Here is a 21,180-nt window from a genome sequence, read left to right as displayed (position 1 = left end):
GCCTAACCTAACATAACCTAACCGAACCTAAAATAACCTACTAAAATCTACTGTTAAAATACGACGAAACGCCCCTTAACAGCCGATTTTTAACTTTATTGACAATAGTTTTTTGTACGATATTTTCCAATTCAAATGATTTTTGATCGGATAATTACTAGAACAACAAGGTGCAATATTTTAAGCAAAGCTTCTCTATAGCCAAGTCCTTCAATAGTATCCTGCATTTAATTAATTTTGCAACAAATTTATATATAGTTTTGTTTATACTCATAAAATAATATTCTGCTTATTAAGTTCTGACACTTTACCGTCTAACCAGGGATAAGGGATGGGAAACGTAGGAAAATATTATTTCAGGCCTATTTCAAGCCTAGGCCTATTTCTAGCCTGATAAACCAGTTTTGGGATAGCGCAGTAGTTCGTTATAAACGCTAATGAAAAAGCTGTGTGTGTATGTAGATAAAGTATAGAATCAAATTCAGGTAGCTAGTTTAAAGTAAAAAAACTTTTTATAAACCTATATATTAATGGCTTTTGTTAAAATGAAGTTTTTTCTCTCCCAAAATTTTTTTATCTTTTAATTGGTAATTTGAACTGTCAGAAAGCTATCGTTGGGTTTCCCTCAGACAGATTTTAGTTTGTATTATTTGCATTTTTATTAATGAGTAAAAATTATATTTGATAATTTCATTGCTAATTAAAATTCAAAATAAATAAATTAATATGCACTTGGGTAACATTCTATCAAGTTCTTTGGATACTATTATGTAGTGATATATTTGTACTGTGTTGTATTGTACATATATTAGGGTTAAGGTGTTGTATCAATTCCATATTAAATTTTTAAAATTTAAAATACAACATCTAATTTATAAACTACCAAATGAAAATTCGTAGCTACCTTCTTTCCAAAAAATAATCCCGTTATTTTTGTTTTTTTCTATATAGCCCTTTTTTAATGTTTAACTCTAAGCAGATTTAATAATTAAGCTAATGTGATCTAACACCATTTTATATTTATTTTTTAGTAGCAGACGAAATCATTATTTTTTCTAGAATTGTCGCATCTAAAATTACCGCCAATTGGTGATTGGTTGTTAAAAACAGGCCGATTCTTATTGGTTTAGAGCGATAGCTACTTGGGAGTGTCCGCCAGTTTGATAGGAATTTGTAATAGTTGCAATATCCCTTTAGAATCTAGGCCGGGACCTAATTAATGGCCAGGTTTCCTATCCCTTACCCCTGCGTCTAACTCTAATGGATGTTGAGAACCTTATTAAATATAGAAATTGTAACCCGTTTTTGTATCATTCTTATATTACTAATTCAAAAATAAAAGGAAAGGAAAATCTTTACAAGAAAATTACATAAAAAATAACTACTACTTAACACCAGAGGAAACAATCCAGCTCATACCAATAACGAAATGAATTCGGAAAAAAATCACGAAACCTTTACGTGTTTTTCAGCTGTTGTTGGGGGGCAACACATCGTAAAATTGACGACCTCTCCATTTGCCCCCCAAATATCATTTTAGATTTAATTTCTTGTTGGTTATACCTTATTCCTGGAAACAATCATAAATATTTCTGTTAGACATTTACTCTATATTATTAATGTTTAAGGCAACCCGAAGCAGACCCCTGATGCAAAACCAAGGCAGACCTGTTCCTATTGGCAGATCTCCCTTTGTACCCAGGTATAACAATCAGGGGCGTCCAGAGGGTTTGTCCATTGATCCATCCATTTAAAATGGTAAGTTCTATTGGTCAATTTAAGCTTGCTAGAATTGTCTTATTGATTTTAAACCTTGTAAGTTGATTCCTGATATAGCAAGGTATACTCATAGCAACTCAATGATTAATACACATTAGATAATTGTTGTTTTTTATTCTTTCAATATTAAAGAAATGATGATTCCTTGGAAGATATATGCCACCAACCTTAGAATAATAGAATAACCTCCCACCTACTCTTGAAATAACTTAGAAGCGCCACCATTCTATATTTGTTTTAGTTCGTTGATTTAAGAATCTGATGTGTTTTAGTGGATAATTGATTTAATATTACTTGGACGTTGCACCAGATTTTCATGTACTCTATAAAGTGTTACTATCAAAATAACGATACCTCCAAATTACACACATTATTTATTCCCTCCCCTCCTACTGGATGAACTAACAGACCAATAAATGGATTCATGTTAGCGACCTAAATTGACGACATATTTTCCTCTGTCAATTTATCCACGTATATTCTATATCCTTTTAGTGGATGCGAAGATGGGGCAGATTTTTGTGAAGAAGATCCAAATTATCCTCCTGTCAACTTTGTCAAGCAATTAATCAAGTAAACTTATAAACAAGAACAATTATTTCATTACAAACAATTAAACAATTAAGTGTGAAGCGCAGTATTAAAAATAACGTTTTAGAAGCAGCAGATTTTTTTTGCAAAATTTTCAAACGGACAGACAGATGGACACACAGACGGATTTTTTCGAATTATAGAGTATTTTTGCTACTAAAAATACTATAAACAAGAAATTTCAGCCGCCATTAAAATAACTTGTAAAGCGTTATTGCGACTAATAAGCTGCTTAAAAGCAGTTCAACACCATAGATATTTTATGCTTAACTATGCTCCATATTGATGGGAATGTTGATAAGAAGTTTCCGGCGTCTATTTTTATAGGAGAAAATCACGTTATTCCCAAAACGTTTCAGATGGACATTTTCAAATTATCCCCATAGAACATAGGATGAAGTGACAAATTTAGATATAGAGTTGTTATTAAAGTAAAGTTTAAATATAAACTGTAAATGCTTTTATTCAGGGCAAACTCTACAGAATTAGAAATTGACCTACTGTTTCAACACAAAGCTCTCATGCCATCAAAGGTTAATAATATTTTTATAACAAAATCATGACCATTGCCGCAGCGTTCGGGCCCCTGGCCTGCTTAGACGCGGTCGCTCGGCCCCCTAGCTACATAACCAAACCTAATCTAATTGTAAAAAAATTACAAACCTATATAGTCAAATGCATCCTTCTACAGATAGTAGCGGAAATATCTTTTTGTGAACTCATGCATGTTAGAACTGTCCTTTCAATTTTAAATATTTTTCTCTAGACCCTCGGTCAATCTTAGGAACTTTAAATGCATAAAGTAGGTTAGTTAAAATAATTAAAATTTTCCTGAAATTATGATTTTAGATAAAACAATGTATTTATATCTTATCAATTTGAAGATACTCTACAAGTCTATTAACTGTGTCATTCTATTCGGTGGTGTGGGTGGAGGGAGAGCTGGGTTACATACCCTCCCAAAAATGGACTAAAACCAATTCAAGACCATCAATAAGAAGATTCATTAATTTTTGGCTAATAAATGTATTACCCAGACAAGCTACCAATTGCTTTCTGTTCTGTTAATATTCCTGACGTTATTAGCTGATTTCATAGACCCAATACAAAATCGAATCAAGGTCCCCATATAAAGGGTGTGCAAAAAAAATGCGGACATTTTTAAAATTGAAATTGCGCGGCTTGTGTTAATAGTAGAAAATGTTATGCATATTGTTAGAACCGCTAGGAAGTCTAGTTTTTGGAAATATAAGAATGATTCCTCTGCTACGTATTGTTACAGAGCTACGTGTTAAAATGTCCCAACTGATGTAAAACTTGACTTGCGAGTAAATCATTAAAGATTAAATTAAGGGTAAGCAAATAAAAATATGTACATTTTTAAAATTCTAATTGCTCGGCTTGTGTTAATGGTAGAAAAATGTTTTGCATACCTATGGAATCGCTATAAACTCTATTTTTTGGAAATATAAGAACTATTCATGTGCTACGTATAATTTATGAGCTATGTGATAGAATCTCCCAACTGACTAAAACTAAAAAAAAAAATTTCACTTTTCTCACATTTATCAATACAGCTCCTAAACTAAAAATAGCACAAAAATCATACTTATATTTCCAAAAAATAGAGCTTATGACGGTTCTAACGATATACATAGCATTTTTCTACAATTAACACAAGCCGAGCAGTTTGAATTTTAAAAATGTCCGCATTTTGGCACACCCTTTTTTTATCTTTAATGATTTACTCGCAAGTCAAGTTTTAAGTCAGTTGGGACATTTTACCACATCGCTCCGTAACTATACGTAGCAGAGGAATAGTTCTTATATTTCCAAAAAATAGACTTCCTAACGGTTCTAACGATATGCGTAACATTTTTCTACTACTAACACAAGCCGCGCAATTTGAATTTTAAAAAGGTACACATTTTTTATATATACTTAATCTTTAATGATTTACTCGCAAGTCAAGTTTTAAGGCAGTTGGGACATTTTAACACATCACTCCTAAACTACATATAGCACAGGAATCGTTTTTATATTTCCAAAAAATAGACTTCCTAACGGTTCTAACGATATGCGTAACATTTTTCTACTATTAACACAAGCCGCGCAATCTAAATTTTAAAAATGTCCGCATTTTTTTTGCACACCCTTTACATATAGCTCATGCCCCCTCTATTCTTTTACTTTAATGTTTGGCTTTTTACCCTTTGAGAACATCCTTTTTCTAGGGGCAAATAGGGGGAGCTGCAGCCAACCGACCTGTACCTATCCACCCATCCCAAGCTATGAACAAAATTAAACCTTCTCATGCCTCTCCGGAAACAGGTATGAATAGATCATTTAGATTATAGAAAGAAAACAAAGTAGCGGGTTTCGACGTATTCTCACATTAGTTTAGAAAAAACAAAGATTACAATACCCATAAAAATGTAGATAGCTCAATATATATTTTTAAAGAGATACTACGCTTACAACACTGTGCCTAATTATGCTAGGAGTCTAGAATCAAAAAATGAAATAATAGTTATTTCTCGTATCGTATTATAAACGGCTTTCAACGGATATAGAATGTACAATTATGAGATTAAAACTAGTTTTTTTTAGACCCGAGGTGCCGAAGGCACCGGCTAAAAACTGGTTTTAATCTTATGATTGTGCATTTTTATATTTGTATAAAGATGAATATAAAACGATGCTAGACATAGTTTTTTTCGTATAGAAGAGAACCGGTTCTTATTCACCGGATTCGAATGAATACGAGAAAATCGATGCTTTTGTTAAATAAAAATGTTGTCAAATTATAAGAAAACATTATGTTCGCAAGTAAAACTGACTTTCTTGGTAAAAAAATCATCTTGTAAAAGGGAATTAATAAGATGATTTTCACATTCCAAGATTCATTATCAGTACTCCATATACTTTATTACATCACAAAAAGTATGACAGTCATTATTTACTTTTATTTTCATGGTCTAAATTGTATTTGGTAAAAATGCTTCTAATTTTGACAGGTAATGCAACAGGAAGAGTGCCGCCACAAGATGCTCCAGGTTAGCAATAGTAAAATTTTTTTCGTGACAACGCCTCTTAAGGGGCGTTCCGTCCTATTTTAACAGTAGATTTTGATAGGTTATTTAAGAGGCGTGGTCACGAAAGGGACTATACCCCAAATTTTTACTGAAAAGAAAGAGGGATAGATAGACAGAAGGACATAAAAAGAAAAATAGATAGATAAAGAGAGAGAGACAGGAAGACAGAGAGAGAGGGTTAGAGAGAGATAGATACAGAGAGAGAGAGATAGATAGAGGGATAGAGAGATAGAGATAAAGACAGATAGAGAGAGACAGATAGATAGACAGATACCTATTGATAGAGAGAGACAGAAAGACTGAAAGTGAAGAGACATAGAGAGTAAGAAGTAAACAAAGACAAACAGACAGACAGACATATATTATACATAGTGATAGAGAGAGGGAAATAAAAAAAATAGAAAGAGATGAAAATTTCTGTTTGTATGCTCTTAATTTCCCAGGGAAGAAGGGGACTGTAAATTTTGTGTTGCACCGAAAACACGTTCTTCCATTCACTTACTCATGGACATTAAAATTTGGTTAATTTAAACTAACAGTTTCCAAGATATTCAACCAATAATTTGAGAGAACCGAATATAGAGCAGTATTATAGACAGATGGATGGAAAGAGAAAATGACATACATACAAAAAAATTATACCAAAAAGAGAGACAGCGTAAAGTGCCGCAAAAAAATTACGTCATACAATAAGATATCCAATGAGAGGCCAGTATAAATTTTAACATTGGTCAATTACAATGTATACTGGCCTAGCATTGGTCATTTTATTGTATGACGTCATTTCTTGGAGGCTTTTTATGCTGTTTCCAAAAAGAGTTGCTAAAATCAAAAATTACAAAGTAGTAATGTTTTTTTTGTCTGATTGTCTTAAGATTTCGATAACTACGAACTGATTGAAGTTCTTCCTTTTATGGAAGCTTTATATAAGCCCCGAGAAGGTTTTAAGCTATTATATTTCTATAATTAACCCTGGGGTATTTTTAATCTATCTTACTCCTTTGATTACAGAGTCCCTATATACAAAGGTTGTAGCTTGTATTTAATAAAATACTAATAAATCATAAGCCAAAAATGAATGATATTATAGATGCTTCGGAAGAAGAAAGCACAACTGATGAAGTAGCTGAAGTAATGTCACATGATACAACCATAGCTCTTGACTTTCCACCAGAACAGCCTGATTTTGCAACCAGATTTGATTCCAGTCTTATTGAGGTACATTAGTTACAGAATTGTTTTAAGTGAATGGATTCGTTGATATTATGAAAGGGGAAAAATTGTCATTTATTTGTCAGTTTGTTTATCCAAAGTTTATTTATTAAGAGGGGAGGGGAACGGATAAATGGTGGGGGGGGGGATTTAGCCCGCTACAAGGTTATTATAGATCCTGAAAATCTGGTGTAAGACCCAAGTAATAATAAATCCATTCGTATGTATGCATTCCTCTTTCTCTTTCTTTCTTTCTTGTGTAGCGGAATCTTCACTATAACTTTTATTTTGCAAAGCTTATGGTTATAAAGTAGCAACAATGGAATACAGTCATATCTTTGGAAAGCTGTGTCTACAAGACATATAAGCATTACAAATAAGTTCCCTAGATGCCTAATCAAACTCAATAATCTAATCCACTTAAAGAAAACGAAAATTATCTTTATATTTAATCACATAACATTCTTGAATTCCCTAAAAGGAACGACAAATTCTAATAACTGATTTATTGTATGATTAAAATCTGCCCCTTCGTACCAAATTTGATACACCTTGTAACCAATAATTTGGTCGGTTTGATCCAACATTTGAAACAACTCTGTGTTACTATTGTTCCTTTTAATAATTTGTTCATTTGTATTGTCTATCTCAATTCTTGTTTAGGAAAGTTCTGTCTGCAAAGCGCACGAGTCTTATATCTATCCTAAAACAGCTAAAAACATCCGAGAGGAATGGAGGTAGGAATAATTACATGGATGACGACATTTAGGTATAGGTTGATAATCAAAGAAAACTCTAGAGGGAGAAAGGGTTAAATAACTGTATCTCCCATTCACAATGTCATAGTGCCGACTCTCAATGGGGTCATTGAAAATCAACCAATAATGTCGAGGATATTAACACAGCCAAGTAGCAGGAAATAATTTGGTAGCAGACAAAAAAGGTCATTGAAAAAGGGAGGGAGGTAGTTATCTGTATATACATCTATACTATAGATCTGTTGGTTGTTAGTTAAATAAGGTTTTGTTTAGTAATTCTTATATAAAAGTAATAGGATCTGTGTTTATTAAATGTTTGAAAGAGGCCTCTAGGGGCGTTGCCTATAGAAATCTAAAGTAGAGCTATTCTTGTCTCTATTTGTCCGTTTGTTTGAAGCTTAAGATCTCAGTAACCACTGAACCGATTCGGCTCTAATTATTAGTGAATATACCTACTGGTCCTGTGATTGTTTTAAGCTATTTTCTTTAACACCTCTACCATCCCCCCCCCAAAAAAATCCCCCCCTTCCCATATTTTATGCATTAAACAGAAAAGTGATCTGTTTCTTCAATACTGAAAGCGTTGCCACTCTATTATTGTTACAGTTTGTCCTACAATCTGATTTAATGTGCTTAGCTTCTATGGATGTTGACATCCTTGTTTTGTTAAGATATGTTGTAAATGTTGAAGATGAAAGTAACCCTGCCGATAATTATTTACAAGCTGTTAGAGTAAGTATTCATTTTATTCAAGGTGTTCAAAAAAACTGCGTTTTTCGGTTTTTGGAAACAACCGAAAAGATATGATAAAAAAATCTAAGTCCATATTCTCTGTAAAAATATGAATATATGACCCTATATAATTTTTTTTTCATGCCTTTCAATCTTTAGTCTTTGGTTCCCAAAACCGCAACACTTTATTTTCGGAAAACCGTGTATCTATTCTCGATAATTAGAACATAAATTTATACGAAAGCCAATGTAATTTTGTTTTGATTCTAGCCTAGTTTGTTTATGTGGCCCTATTCTCGACAAGGAAATCTAGGGCTCGGCAGCCGCCTGTTAGAATTAGAGAAACAAACTTTCAAAATTTTAATATCAGCTGGAAGTCTAAACTGAACCAAATATCATAATCCCTCTTTTCAAAAAAAATGCAAAGCATCTAAACGGGTTTAAGTAAGTTTGAGGCTGACGCACGACTACCGAGCCCCGGAAAAGTCTATTTACCACATAATCTAAAGGAATTGACTACAGTCCCCAAAGTAATAAAGCCAACAAATAAGAAAATATTATTATAAAACTTTGGAGACTAGTGTAATAAACAGCTCATTGTCCCCTCTCTCTCTGATTTACAATATAGGTCTATTTTAAGGTAGAGAGATGTACACATCCTGAGGAGCCTTGCGATATTGAAGCAGGTTAATAAAAGCGAAGCTTCCTATGATTAGGGTCATTTTGTATGTCTAACTTCCGTCCGTAACAGATAGCTCTGATCGTAAATATCTTATCTATATGGAATACTGAATGTCCTACAGATTTAAAACTTGGCATGATGATACCTGTATGATTTAGAATATTCTTTTATACAAATTTTGTTGCACAATAATTCCATACTTTCCATCTGATATATTTTAGAGCAATAGTTCCTTGGACAACAAGGTACAATATTAAGCAAAGCATATCTATAATCAAGTCATAAAAATGTATGTCCTCTGCATTTTGAATTACCCAATTTTATACAATTTTGTTTTAGACCTTTAAATTAATTAGGTTCTGACACTCTACAAGTATTAATGTCCGTTTATCTAACCGTCTGTAAAGCTTCGCTTTTCAAATTGTTGTCATCCTTGTTATGCTAGGATCTGGTGTGAGTACAGTATGCCGACAAAAATACAGCGAGAGAAAGTTGGTTGCCATTTCACCAGAGGGAGAAAAATATATTGATACTTTTAGGTTGGTATACATTTAGTATCCAAAGTTGGCGTAAAACTTTGAGTGTATTAAATCATGATTGGTTGGTTCATTATTAAATAAAATTAGTATTTAGAATGTTTTTTTTTGTCTAGCATAAAAATAATTTTACGATTTTACCTATTCCCCCAAAATTAAAAAAAAATAATTCAAATAACAAATCTTTGTAAAAATGTTTAGACTATCCACGAAAACCCGAACCATTAACAAAGATATATATTATAAACAAAATTTAAATAGATAGATTTCAATTAAACATATTGATATCAAACAAGGAAACAACTTCTATAAGTAGCGAATCACAACAAAAAACTATGGATTGGCAAACGGAAGTGAATTAAGGATATGTTCAATAGTCAAAAAAAAGTGGGAAAGAGAAAGAAGGAAAAACTAAGATATTAAGATTGATAAAAATCTTGAAACCTTCTTTAGCAGAAGAAACAATAAAAAATCGAAAATTTTATTCATCTATGAACACAAAAAAACGACGGAAATTTAATTTTGATAATATTACATACAAAAATTTTAAAATCAGACCCAAAAATATCAAAGATATGTGAAAATCATTGAAAAAATAATAGCTTCTATAAAAGCTGCTTAAAAGCAGTCGGAAATCAGAGGTCTAGCTCAAATATCAGCTCCCATAGCGTTACGGACTGACGGACAAGAAAGGTAAAAATGAATTCATAGCTGAAACCTATGACTTAATTATTCCTTAATTTAGTCTTCCATCATGCTGTATCTGTTACAAGAAGGAAAACCTAATTAGAACACTTGGGTAAGTTAATTTATTTTCATACCTAAAGGAATTTTAATATTTTTTTTGTATGTTGTTTGAAAATTTAGCAGTTTCCCTATTATTGTATCTGGACCACAAATGAAGTTATTTTAATCAAAGGTTAAGGGTCCCTGCAGGAACTTTTTTGTTGAAAATAAGGAGGATTCAGGTTAAGAAATAAGCTTCAGCGAAAGCACCAATTATATAAACTTCTGCTACTCTATGAAGTTGCCAATTATCATCTGACCATTTTTTAGTTTTTTTTTTATGTTTGCTTTATAGTCATCCTTATTTTTAGTAGAAAAGTGTTTATGTCAGTCTGTCCTTACATATATATTACAGCCTGTAATGATTTTTTACTTGGATGTTAGAATATCCTTCTCTCGTTCTTTATCTCTATTGGTTTTTATCACTCTATCTCTCTCTCTCTTTATCTTTATTACTTTCTATCACACTCTCTCTTCTTTTTCTTCTACTATGCTTTTTAACGAAGCTTTACGAAGTGTCTCAAAAGATCAGCTGTGTGACGTTATAAAAATGAGGGTTGAAAGGAGAAGTGGGAAAGGAAACCCCCTAAAAAGAGATGGATATTATGACAGGGGAAATATGGTTGTCAATTTAGGTTGCTAACATGGACAACACTTGTTGGTCAGTTCGTTCATGCAATATGAGGGGAGGGGAGGGGATTAAATTTAGGGGAGGAGGGAGGGGTCGTGAAATAGGCCAGCTACAAGTTATTCATTGTTATTCTAGAGCTTTCCAAAGCCAGAGTAGAATAAATCTGCAACCATCTGACAGAAGAAGATCAGACTCAGGTGAGCCTACAAATGCGGGGTTGGGTTGAAAACGCAGGGAGAGAGGTGACATTGGGCTGTTTATTACACTAGTCCCCAAAGTTTTATAATGACGTTTTATCATTAAATGGCCTACAAAATTTAAGGACTTTTATTGAATTTTGATTAGTTTGTTCATTAAGTGGAGTGACCAAACATATGTCAACCACTAACTGTAATCTTCCGAAGGGGCAAATATGTTTATCATCCTTGTGGATGTACTTCATTTTATCGGCAATTGTCCTATCTCTTTAGACTAGTATTGACAACTGGACATTGTCCTATTGAAACATCTTTGATAATTCCTAAACATTTAGATGATTCTGAAGAAAGTAGAAAGAAATCTTCATCAAGACTTACACAACGTCAACGCCAAAGGGGCACAGGATTTGAACCTCCAAAGAAGGTTGAGGTCTTTGACAATCCATTAGGTAATTTGATTGCATTTTTCAAATGCTTTATTTATTATGCCTAACTTAAAAGTTTTCCTTTATTTGAATTAATAGCAAAGCTACTGTTCAATTTACATTGTATTTCTGTCTGTCTGTCTGTCAGTCAGTCTGTAACGCTGTGTGGGAATATAATTTTCTTGGATACTATTCAAGATAGACTGCTGATTTTTTATTGTGAAGTTTCCCTTCACCAATGAGCATTGAGCATCCAGTATATTATATACTTGGTCCGTCGCTCTGTCAATCATGCTACGTAATATATCTAAATGTTAAAACATATTAAAACGTACGTGAAATGTTTCCCGATTTTTTCCCATTATCAGCTTTTTATGTTGTTTATTTTCCATCTGTAAATTTTATGCTTCGCTACTTATGGATGTTGTCATAATTATTAAGTAAACTTGAATGAAACAATGTACTTTACTTCAATTTTGAATCTTTTTTCAGATCATGATTTTGTAAATTTTGCTGAGGAGACAGTTGAGAAAAGATCAGTTGTGCACGCACATAGTGGTGGGGCTAGGCGTGCACGCACATAGTGGTGGGGCTAGACGTGAACGCGCTGCTACTCAAAATAGAAGAAACGCACAAAATTAAACAAGAATGATTTTCTTTTCAGTAGCGCAACCATAAAATAAAATAATAACAGTATGTTTATCATCTTAAATTTGGAATTATAAAAGGTTTCTGAATTGTAAACGTTATTAAATTTTTCAAAAAACAAGCTTTTAAAAGAATAGAAAATAAAAAGGTAAAATATAAGAATTCTTTTTGGTAAGATTTTAACTTTTTCAAGCTTTTTACTTTATTTTAACTTTATATGTACATTCATTATAAATACAGATAGATGGGCGTCTTTTAAAATGCTTTTAGAAATCATATTTTGTAATACTCAAAGTAGATACTCAGATCAAACATTAAAGAATAAAAGTATAAAATTAATAGTAGTTTTTTTTCTTCCTGCTCATTATAGATTGATTTGTAATAAATCTAATAATTATTTATAACTTGTAAAAAGCGAAGCTTTTCTATAATTAGGGTCGGTCCGTCCGTCTGGAACGGATAGCCCTTTTTCGTTAATTTAGGCATGTTAGAATTATCCTATCGATTTCAAACTTTGCATGGTGATTCCTGTAGTAGTTAGTTACGCTTTAGAAAGCGTAACAGCTCTATTAGCATTACCAGAATGTCCGTACGTCCATTTTAAACTTGTAGATTTTTAACTTTTTAAAAACAAATCTTTGATGTGATATAATCATCCTATTGGTCTGATATGGATGTTTGCGAGTAAAGCATCCTAAATATTTTTATTAAAAAGTTATTAGTGAAATATAAAGGTAAGTGTTTGTGCCCCATTAGATCTCACAAAAGGTTTGACAGTAGATCAACATTTATCAGGAAAGATTTAAAATACAAAATAATTTATGTCTAATTTTATCTAAAGCTTGCAAATGGTTTCTGCTGAATTTATTATTTTGTAATTTGTGCTTGTATAATTTATATGTAATTGGTATTGTATACAATTTTATTTTATTTTCTGTAATAAACAATAAAACAAATATATATTTATAAAACTAAGGCATTAACTCTATAATTTACCACTAATGGCTGCGGACATCTAGGGTCTCTGTAATTTTAGGGGTCGTGAAGGGCAAACATTCTGATACTTAAATCTTAAAATAGAATGGCCTAGAACCATTCCAGGAATTATGTGAAGTTTTCCTACAAATAAGACCTCAATCAGATCTAAAGACCAAAAAACCTTACTACTTTATGTAATAAGATTAAAATAAATAAATGCAAAAATCTAAATGTCTTCTTCACTGTAAACCAATTTGAATTGATGTATCCTATGGTATCCTTGTTTATTTCTCAATTTACATGTATAGTAAAATATCTGGTACGTCTGTTGGGGAATTACTATCTCTACTGAAACAATGGACCAAATAATAGATTATGTTCTAACAAGAATAATTTTGTCTAGAGGCGACGTAAAAGGGAGGTGAATATTAAATAAACTTTCTGTGGTACTAGGAATTATGAATTTTTCAACCATATGAATCGAAGCAAAGACTTATTTTAATATTTAAAAGCCATACAAATAAGTTATATAATAGATCCCCACTCTTAGAGCTATACCAATTTAATTACGTACAATGAAAAAAGTGTAGATTAGCATTGCTATTAAAAATTTTAAAATTAAGTTTTAAAGATCTAACTTGTCACATAGAGAAACGTCAAATATTGCAACATTAGGATTTGCTCTAATTTAGCTCTAATATTGGTTCAAGCCTCGAAATGAGGATGGAACGGGGGATAGGGGGGGGGGGTTGAGTTGGACTAAGGTGTGTTTATCTCCAGAAAGGTGTGGAGGCTTAAAAACACTGCTTTATTATTCCCCTTTTTTAACCTTCCTTTTTAGTTTAATCCATATTTCCCCATACGTAATAATCCCTTTATATTCCTCTTTCCTTTACCACTTCTCCAAACGGCCTCTTACTCATTGAGGCCAACCTCTTACTCTCTCCCCTCCCGCTCTCTCTCTCTTTCTCTCTTATGAAACCGGCCTCTCTCTCTCTCTCTCTCTCTCTCTCTCTCTCTCTCGCTTACTCCCCAAAAATGCGGGAATCCCCCTTCTCGCACGCCCAGTATCGACCAACAAAGTCAGCTGTAAGGTTATGTGAGTGTGTGTGTAGGTGTGTGTGTGTGTGGTGTGTGTGTGTGTGTGTGTATGCCATTATTTTCCAAGAGAATCCTTTAGTGCACTGTGACTAATAATGCACACTATATCAACCTGTTAAATGTGATGGCATTCTACTGATATTTTTGGGATTTCAAGTGATTTAATTTTCGTGTTTGATAGAAAACAAAAAATATATGTGATGTGATACTTTTGAATTATTATGTTATATAATAGAATTGTACTATAAAATCAAAACATGTTCTTTATCCCCCAAATGATGAAATAAAGTCTTGCTTTCCCATTCACGCCCATTTAACCATCTTATAGCAATAAACATCATATAATACATATATCTTCAAGAGAAAAACAAATTTTGATTATATTTATTAGAAAACCCTGCAATTTTATTTAAATGGTCTAAAAATATTTTAATATTTATAATTATTAACAAAAGCATTTCACAACCAACGGTTTTTAAGCAGAACAAACTCATTAAACAAGATAAAAAATATTGACGAAAAAATCTAATCAAAAAGTTTTTTTTTTCTAATTTTATACTTTTGGATTGAAAAATAAGTGTTATAATATTAACTATAATGCAGGGAAAGGACACTTGAAATAAAATGAATTACTGAATTGTTAAGCGTAAAATTTTACTTTTCTTCAAATGTTTTATTATTAACCCATTAGTGCCGAGCGCCACTTTTATGGGCCGATCGAGCTGTAAGTTTCAGGGAAGCTTTATAATGGTCAAAACGGAATTCGTATTTTTTTGTTTTGCTCTAGTGGCGTGCACAGGAAAGTTGCAAAAAAACCCGGTTCGGCTTGGCCATAAATACCAACCAGGCATTAACACCCGTTTTTGGTGCTTTCCCCCAGTTTTAAAACCCGGTTGACCTGTATAAACCCGGTTATTTTGACCAAAAATCGAAAAATGTAATTTTTGAACGCCAAAAGTGAGATGAACACTTTTTAGAACTTTGATACGATCCGTAATTGAAAACTACACAACCTCATGTAATCTAAAGAGCTACAAGTATAATACGAAGCGATTTATTTCAAATTTAGTGTTTCGGCTATAGGTGCCGCCGTTTTCGGGTAAAAAAAACCGTTGCTCGAAGTTTTAAAAGACACACACTACAAAAAAAGAACATATAAAATTTGGGTGTTACATATCAGAAAACGAGCATAAAACTATTGGGTGACACCTATAGAGATTACTAGGGTTATTAGGGTGGCTCAAACCCTTACTAATGACGTAAACTGTTATTTTTATTGGTTGAAAAGTTAAAACCGGGTAATAAAAACCGAAACCGAGCCGGGTTTTAAAATTTTCGGGTATTTATGGCCAAGCCGAACCGGGTCATAATAGGGCGTAAAAAAACGATAAAAAAATCATATAAAAAATTATAATTTGAATAAAACGAATTCACAAATAGATGTACTTGTCAATAAACATTAGATTTCACAAAAAAAATCAGCGACTTTACTATAAAAACAAAAAAGTTAGAAGGGGTATTTGAATTTTCATGATTTTCAAATTTTGTTGAGCTATACCAGCAAACGGAAGTAAGCTAAACTGCCTGCTCCAGGGGGAAATGAAAGTCAGGGTAGTAGAGGGGGGATTCATTCTGAGAATGATGCAATTATGAAGCCGGAAACCGGTTTTTTTTCCATTTTTCGGAACCGGGTTTTGATGCCCGGTTCGGCACTAATGGGTTAATCATTAATTTTTTATGATACTATTGGTTTCTCCCTTAGCCTATAGTAGCCCCCTTCCCCCCTCTCCTATTTATTATCATTTTATTTAAAGCAGAAAAGAAATTACAAGGCATCATGAAGTATTATTCCCAATATCCAAAAAGATTATGTTGTTAGCAAAATATCTAACTTTTAGGGGACAAACAGACACATACCGATATAAAGGCGAACAGACATCGTTCTATTTTGTATATACTTTGTGTATAGGCCTAGTGAATATAGAGTTACATGATCTTTATTAATCTTTATTCTAATCTTCTTATGTTAATTTTTGCATTGCTTAGCTATTTTTTATATAATTATCACAAACAAATATTTTCTCTGTGTCTGTTCGTCTGTCTGTCTGAAGCTTAAGATCTCTGTAACCACTGATCGAACAATGGTGTGCTTATTAGGAAATATAGAAACTGGTCCTGCGGTGGTTTTAGGCTATTCACTTTGCGGTAATTTTTTTTTCATTTTTACACCAAGTATTAAAATGACAAAGAACGATTCCTAAAATAATTAGGCACAATATTGTGCCTATAACATTTTAAAATTTACATCGTACATGTATTGTACATATAAATTGAGCACCCTGGATATTTAGTATTTTGATTACATAGATTTTTTATTAAGTTTGCCCTAATAAAAGCACCGTCGCTTTATAAGCATTACTAGTAGCAGCGCTCATGGCATTTAGAAACTCTGTATTCGAAGGAATGAGGAAGGTAGTAAAATAGCCTAAAACCAAACGTCAATAAATTGGAGAACTCGATCGGCTTAGTATTTAACGAAATCTTAAGCTATAGACAAAGAATCCTTACCACTTAAAATATGTAATAGGATTACTGTTTATCTGATTTGCTTTTATGGATGTTGTCGTTCTTGCAATTATGAAAACTATGCATCATTCTTGTATATGATTAAGAAACAAAAAATAATATATTATATCCCATCCTTAAATATAAAGTAGTAAGGTTTTGTTGTCTGAAGTTTAAGATCTCGAAAAATACTGGTCCAAATAGCTTGTATTTTCAAGGAAGCTTTAAGAATGCTTTAGGCTACTTCCTGACCATCCCCTAGAGTTCTTCTTTTCAGGGAAGCTTCGCACACGTCCCGGGATGGTTTAACATCGTTTCAATTTTATATTTGAGGGTCTAGATAGTTTTAGGATATTTTCGTGTCTTTCCTACCCCTTTGAATATGCATGTCCTAGATGCTAGGGGCGCAACAATATTAATAGGGCAGACTGGGACTTTTGAAAGAAACGACAGATGAACAACAACAGTTATAAAGAATTATATATCTTAATTTGATGTTTTTCTTTTTTGAATATAATTATGATTTGAAAGACCTTTTAACGGATTGTGTGCCATACTGTTACAGGAATCTCAATACAAAGTTAAAATAGAGGAAAATCACAGACGGGTGGATGAACGGAAAAACGGACAATAATCTCTTAATTTTGGTAATATTCTTTAAAAAAGAATCGGGAATAGAAACTACAACCTCTCAGAGATCTTAAGCGACACACACTCACACACATTCAAATAATTAATTCATCCATGCATAGAAAGCAATTAATTTTGACCCAGTTTCGTGAAAGTGGAAAAAATAAAATCTCCAATTAATGTAATTAATTGAAATTAAAAGATTATAAAAAAGATTGCAGTAGTAGAAATCAAGGCTTGATAGCCGCGCGACAGCTGTAGATGAGCCAACACTAATCCGCAGGTGAATTTAAAATCAGCTAAATGTCTAAGTCTGTTCTTAAAATTGTAACTAGTGGTTTCGCCCCTAGCCTCAAAAAAAAGTTGCACAATAGGTTCCCGATATTTTTTTTGGAGGGGTAATTTTTCTTTTTTGGGTGTCAGGGTTGTTCCTTCCCCCAAAGAAAATAGCTTAAAACCATCACAGGACCAGTACCTATATTCCCTAAGAACACAACCTAGGATAGGTTAGGAAAATAGCCTAAAACCAACCCAAGACACCTTTAAAGCTTCCTAAAAAAGCATATTCAAACTTTCTTTTTTTCGATATCTTTAGTTTTGGTCGAAAAACCTTACTACTTTAAATTATAAGATTTGTTCTGTCAGGAAATTTTAAAGAACCCATGTGGGATTAAATTAGCAGCTTATGGTCGGCTGCCGAGCCCTGGTAGAAATCATTTAATTGCAACGGAGTTTTGCACATGGGTGTTCATACATTAAAACAAGGACAATTATGCTCGCAGATAGCTCAACGATAACAATACATGAATATATTTTTTATCATGAAAACAACAGTAAACTATTTAATAATAATAAAAGAGAAAATTGTTATGCAATTTATCCTATATTATCTGTAGTTTAAAACCTCTTATCGGGTTATTAGCCGCTCCACATTTTTTTTGGATTTTAATTATTTCAGGGACGTTGAGCCTTTATAATAGCATTTTCGTTATATCAATTAACTTTTTTTAGCCCTAATCCTTACTTAACCTAACCTAAAGTGAGTAACTAAAAAAATAACTAATATTTTGTTTTAATTCCTTCTTTGATTAAAATAAAGTACCAAAATATTCCTTTTAATTAAATAATATATTTAGCTGTCCAAAAATGATAAGCTGAAATGTGCGAAAACCTTCTCGTTGTATAAATGATATAAAAACAAACATACACAAAACGTCAAAAAATGCACCGCACAACGTTTAGACAATCCTTAATTTAAAAGTAATAAAGTGTGTGTTTGAATGTCTATATGTCGAATGGATCAAAGACAATAAGCCTTTAAGTTAGTTTTAAAAGGCTATTTAAATTATTTATTAGGATTTTTTTCCCAAAAAAATCGGATCAACTTATGATTTTTTTGCTAATTTTTTTGATGATTTTTGTGATTTTGTCACATAACCAAATAAATTGAAAAAAAGTCTTTTTCATAATATTCGTGTGAAACATTTGATGAAAAAAAAAATAATAAATGTTTTATTGGAAAGTGAAGGTGTGTGTGTGTGTGTTTGTGTGTGTATATGTGTGTGTGCGTGTGTGTGATTAAAACAAAACAATTATGTTCATAAGTAGCGTAGCAATCCTTATAATAAAGTAAACGGGTATCTTTGTGTGTCTGTCTGTCTGTACTGAAGGATTTCGCTAACCGCTTAACCGATATGGTTCTTCTTTAAACTAATTAAAAAATAAATTAAAAATTGGAGGGTTGTCGACTCGCCGTCCCCCAATAAATTGTTTTATCTTTTCTTTTTAAAATTAAAATGCTTAATACTTACTTGAAATTTAAATATAAACCTTATAATTACTCATAAATTAATTTTCAGTAGTTATTACTTATCAAAATATTATCAAGAAAATTATTTTTTGTCACTAACTTTAACATTTTATAGCTAAATTTTCATTTTGCATAAATTTAACTTTTAATTAATCAAATTATACATTTAAAACAATATTTTGATCGACTCTAAAATTGTTTCTTGAATCCATTGTAATACAAAAAAGGGTAGAACGCTTTTATTTGTATGCGTAAAGTTTGCGTATATTGGCGCATTTTTGCATAGGTCTTTGCTGTGTACAAGATTTCGCACATCTGTTTTTTCAAGAAATATTTTGCAAGAAACAAAGGTAAAGTAAATATTCTTAAGGATTGAAAAATATTCATTTAGAAACTTCACAAATCATCCGACTTTTTCAGGGAGAGAGAGTACAATAGGCTGAAATTGTTGAAAAATCTCTTATTTTTTTAGGGGGGGGGGGGTAGATTAGGTTAGATTCGGATTGGATCATACATTTTTTTTATCTTCAATAACTGTATCAATAGGATTCTTACAAGTTTTTATTTTTTACCTACTAGACATGTTATAAAAACTTTAATCAATAATAATAAAAAAATGTTTCAACCTATCTTTAAAATTATTTTAATTTGCCCTTTTCCCTGATTTTGGTGAAATAATGTTGCGGATTATTTGAAAATTTTCATTCCATGGAATTTAGTATGAATTTGGACATATCGGTGAATACAATGCAAAATAATAATAACAAGGATGATAACATTCATTGCAACGAAGCTCAATTACTAAATGATAATAATTAGAAAAGCAGGAAAATATTTGAAGGTTAAAAAAAGTATTTTAATATGCAAATAAGATAGTACACAATCGTCCAAATAATTAATAGTTATTTCTCGCATCGTATTATAAACGGCTTTCCGCGGATATAGAATGTACAATTATGAGATTAAAACTAGTTTTTTTAGTTTTAATCTTATGATTGTACATTTCTATATTCGTAGAAAGCTGGATATAATACGATGCTAGACATAGTTTTTTCGTATGGATGAGAACCGGTTCCTATCCACCGGATTTGAATGAATACGAGAAAAATTATTAAAAGAAGATAAATATTGTGCCAAAATTTTAAAAAATCATCATAAAAAATGGATGTAAGGAATATCTTCAAATAAATCTAATGAATTTTATGTTTAAATTTTCTAAAACTCATTTTCCATTGCAGAAGAATATTCGAATATCAGTCTGACATACGCATACTTAAACTATGACTACATCATGCATTTTATAAAATATGGATTAAGTAAGAAAATTCATATTGTCATAAAAAAACTTAAAATTTGGATTATAATAATCTGAATTTAAAAAAAGTGGCAATGGTGTAATTGCCCTCGCAGCCCACTGAAATGTCACACCAGTTTTCTTTAGCCGTGCCTATCTTGGTTAATCCAGATATTTTTTAACCCTGCTATAGTGTAAATAAAGATGGACATTCAACCATTAAGGCATTAATAGCCTACTTAATTAACAGTCTATTGTCCCCTACCTTCCTGCACATTTCAAACCTGATCCTAGTATTTTGTTATCTATAAAACAAATAAAAAAAGTCTTTAGTACTTGACACATATCATTTATTAGTTAAACCTTGATACTTAATTCATATAGACATATAATCATTAATTTTATTTCGGCTATAATAGTTATTTATCGCATCGTATTATAAAGAGCTTTCCGCGGATATAAAAATATTCCATTATAGGATTAGAACTGATTTTAATATTTCAACATTTTTTTTCTCGTAGAAAGCATTATATAAACAATACGAAACATAATTTTTCAATAGGGCTTCTAACCGGCTCTAATCTAGCGGATATTAATCGGTTTCAAAGCCATACTGGAATATCAGTTATGGGTTAATTGAAGATAGCTTATAATGTACTAACGGCTGTGCCTCTAGGTTTTAGGGATTTTTCCTTAGATCATCTAATATACATATAAACTTTTCAGATAC

General features: G+C 31.9%; 1 protein-coding gene across 1 annotated transcript in view; it reads left to right on the top strand.

Annotated features, from left to right (window-relative positions):
• LOC145330154 (uncharacterized) overlaps nt 1–12,935 on the top strand; it is a 246,091-nt gene extending 233,156 nt beyond the window's left edge. The window contains exons 3-16 of the mRNA XM_080174739.1: nt 1,629–1,702; nt 2,275–2,352; nt 2,840–2,903; nt 4,605–4,701; nt 5,388–5,426; nt 6,556–6,683; nt 7,341–7,414; nt 8,107–8,167; nt 8,808–8,853; nt 9,295–9,388; nt 10,131–10,184; nt 10,938–10,999; nt 11,335–11,448; nt 11,917–12,935. Coding sequence (XP_080030865.1) covers nt 1,629–1,702; nt 2,275–2,352; nt 2,840–2,903; nt 4,605–4,701; nt 5,388–5,426; nt 6,556–6,683; nt 7,341–7,414; nt 8,107–8,167; nt 8,808–8,853; nt 9,295–9,388; nt 10,131–10,184; nt 10,938–10,999; nt 11,335–11,448; nt 11,917–12,008 — 1,077 coding nt within the window. The 3' untranslated portion in view covers nt 12,009–12,935. The remainder of the gene's footprint in view (nt 1–1,628; nt 1,703–2,274; nt 2,353–2,839; nt 2,904–4,604; nt 4,702–5,387; nt 5,427–6,555; nt 6,684–7,340; nt 7,415–8,106; nt 8,168–8,807; nt 8,854–9,294; nt 9,389–10,130; nt 10,185–10,937; nt 11,000–11,334; nt 11,449–11,916) is intronic.
• Nucleotides 12,936–21,180: the final 8,245 nt, after the last annotated feature.

This window comes from Acartia tonsa, chromosome 10 (assembly GCF_053477335.1).
Source record: "Acartia tonsa isolate MP-2025a chromosome 10, ASM5347733v1, whole genome shotgun sequence".
Lineage (NCBI taxonomy): Eukaryota > Metazoa > Arthropoda > Copepoda > Calanoida > Acartiidae > Acartia > Acartia tonsa.
The sequence above is the reverse complement of the archived record's forward strand: the minus strand, read 5'-3'. Positions and strand labels throughout refer to the sequence as shown.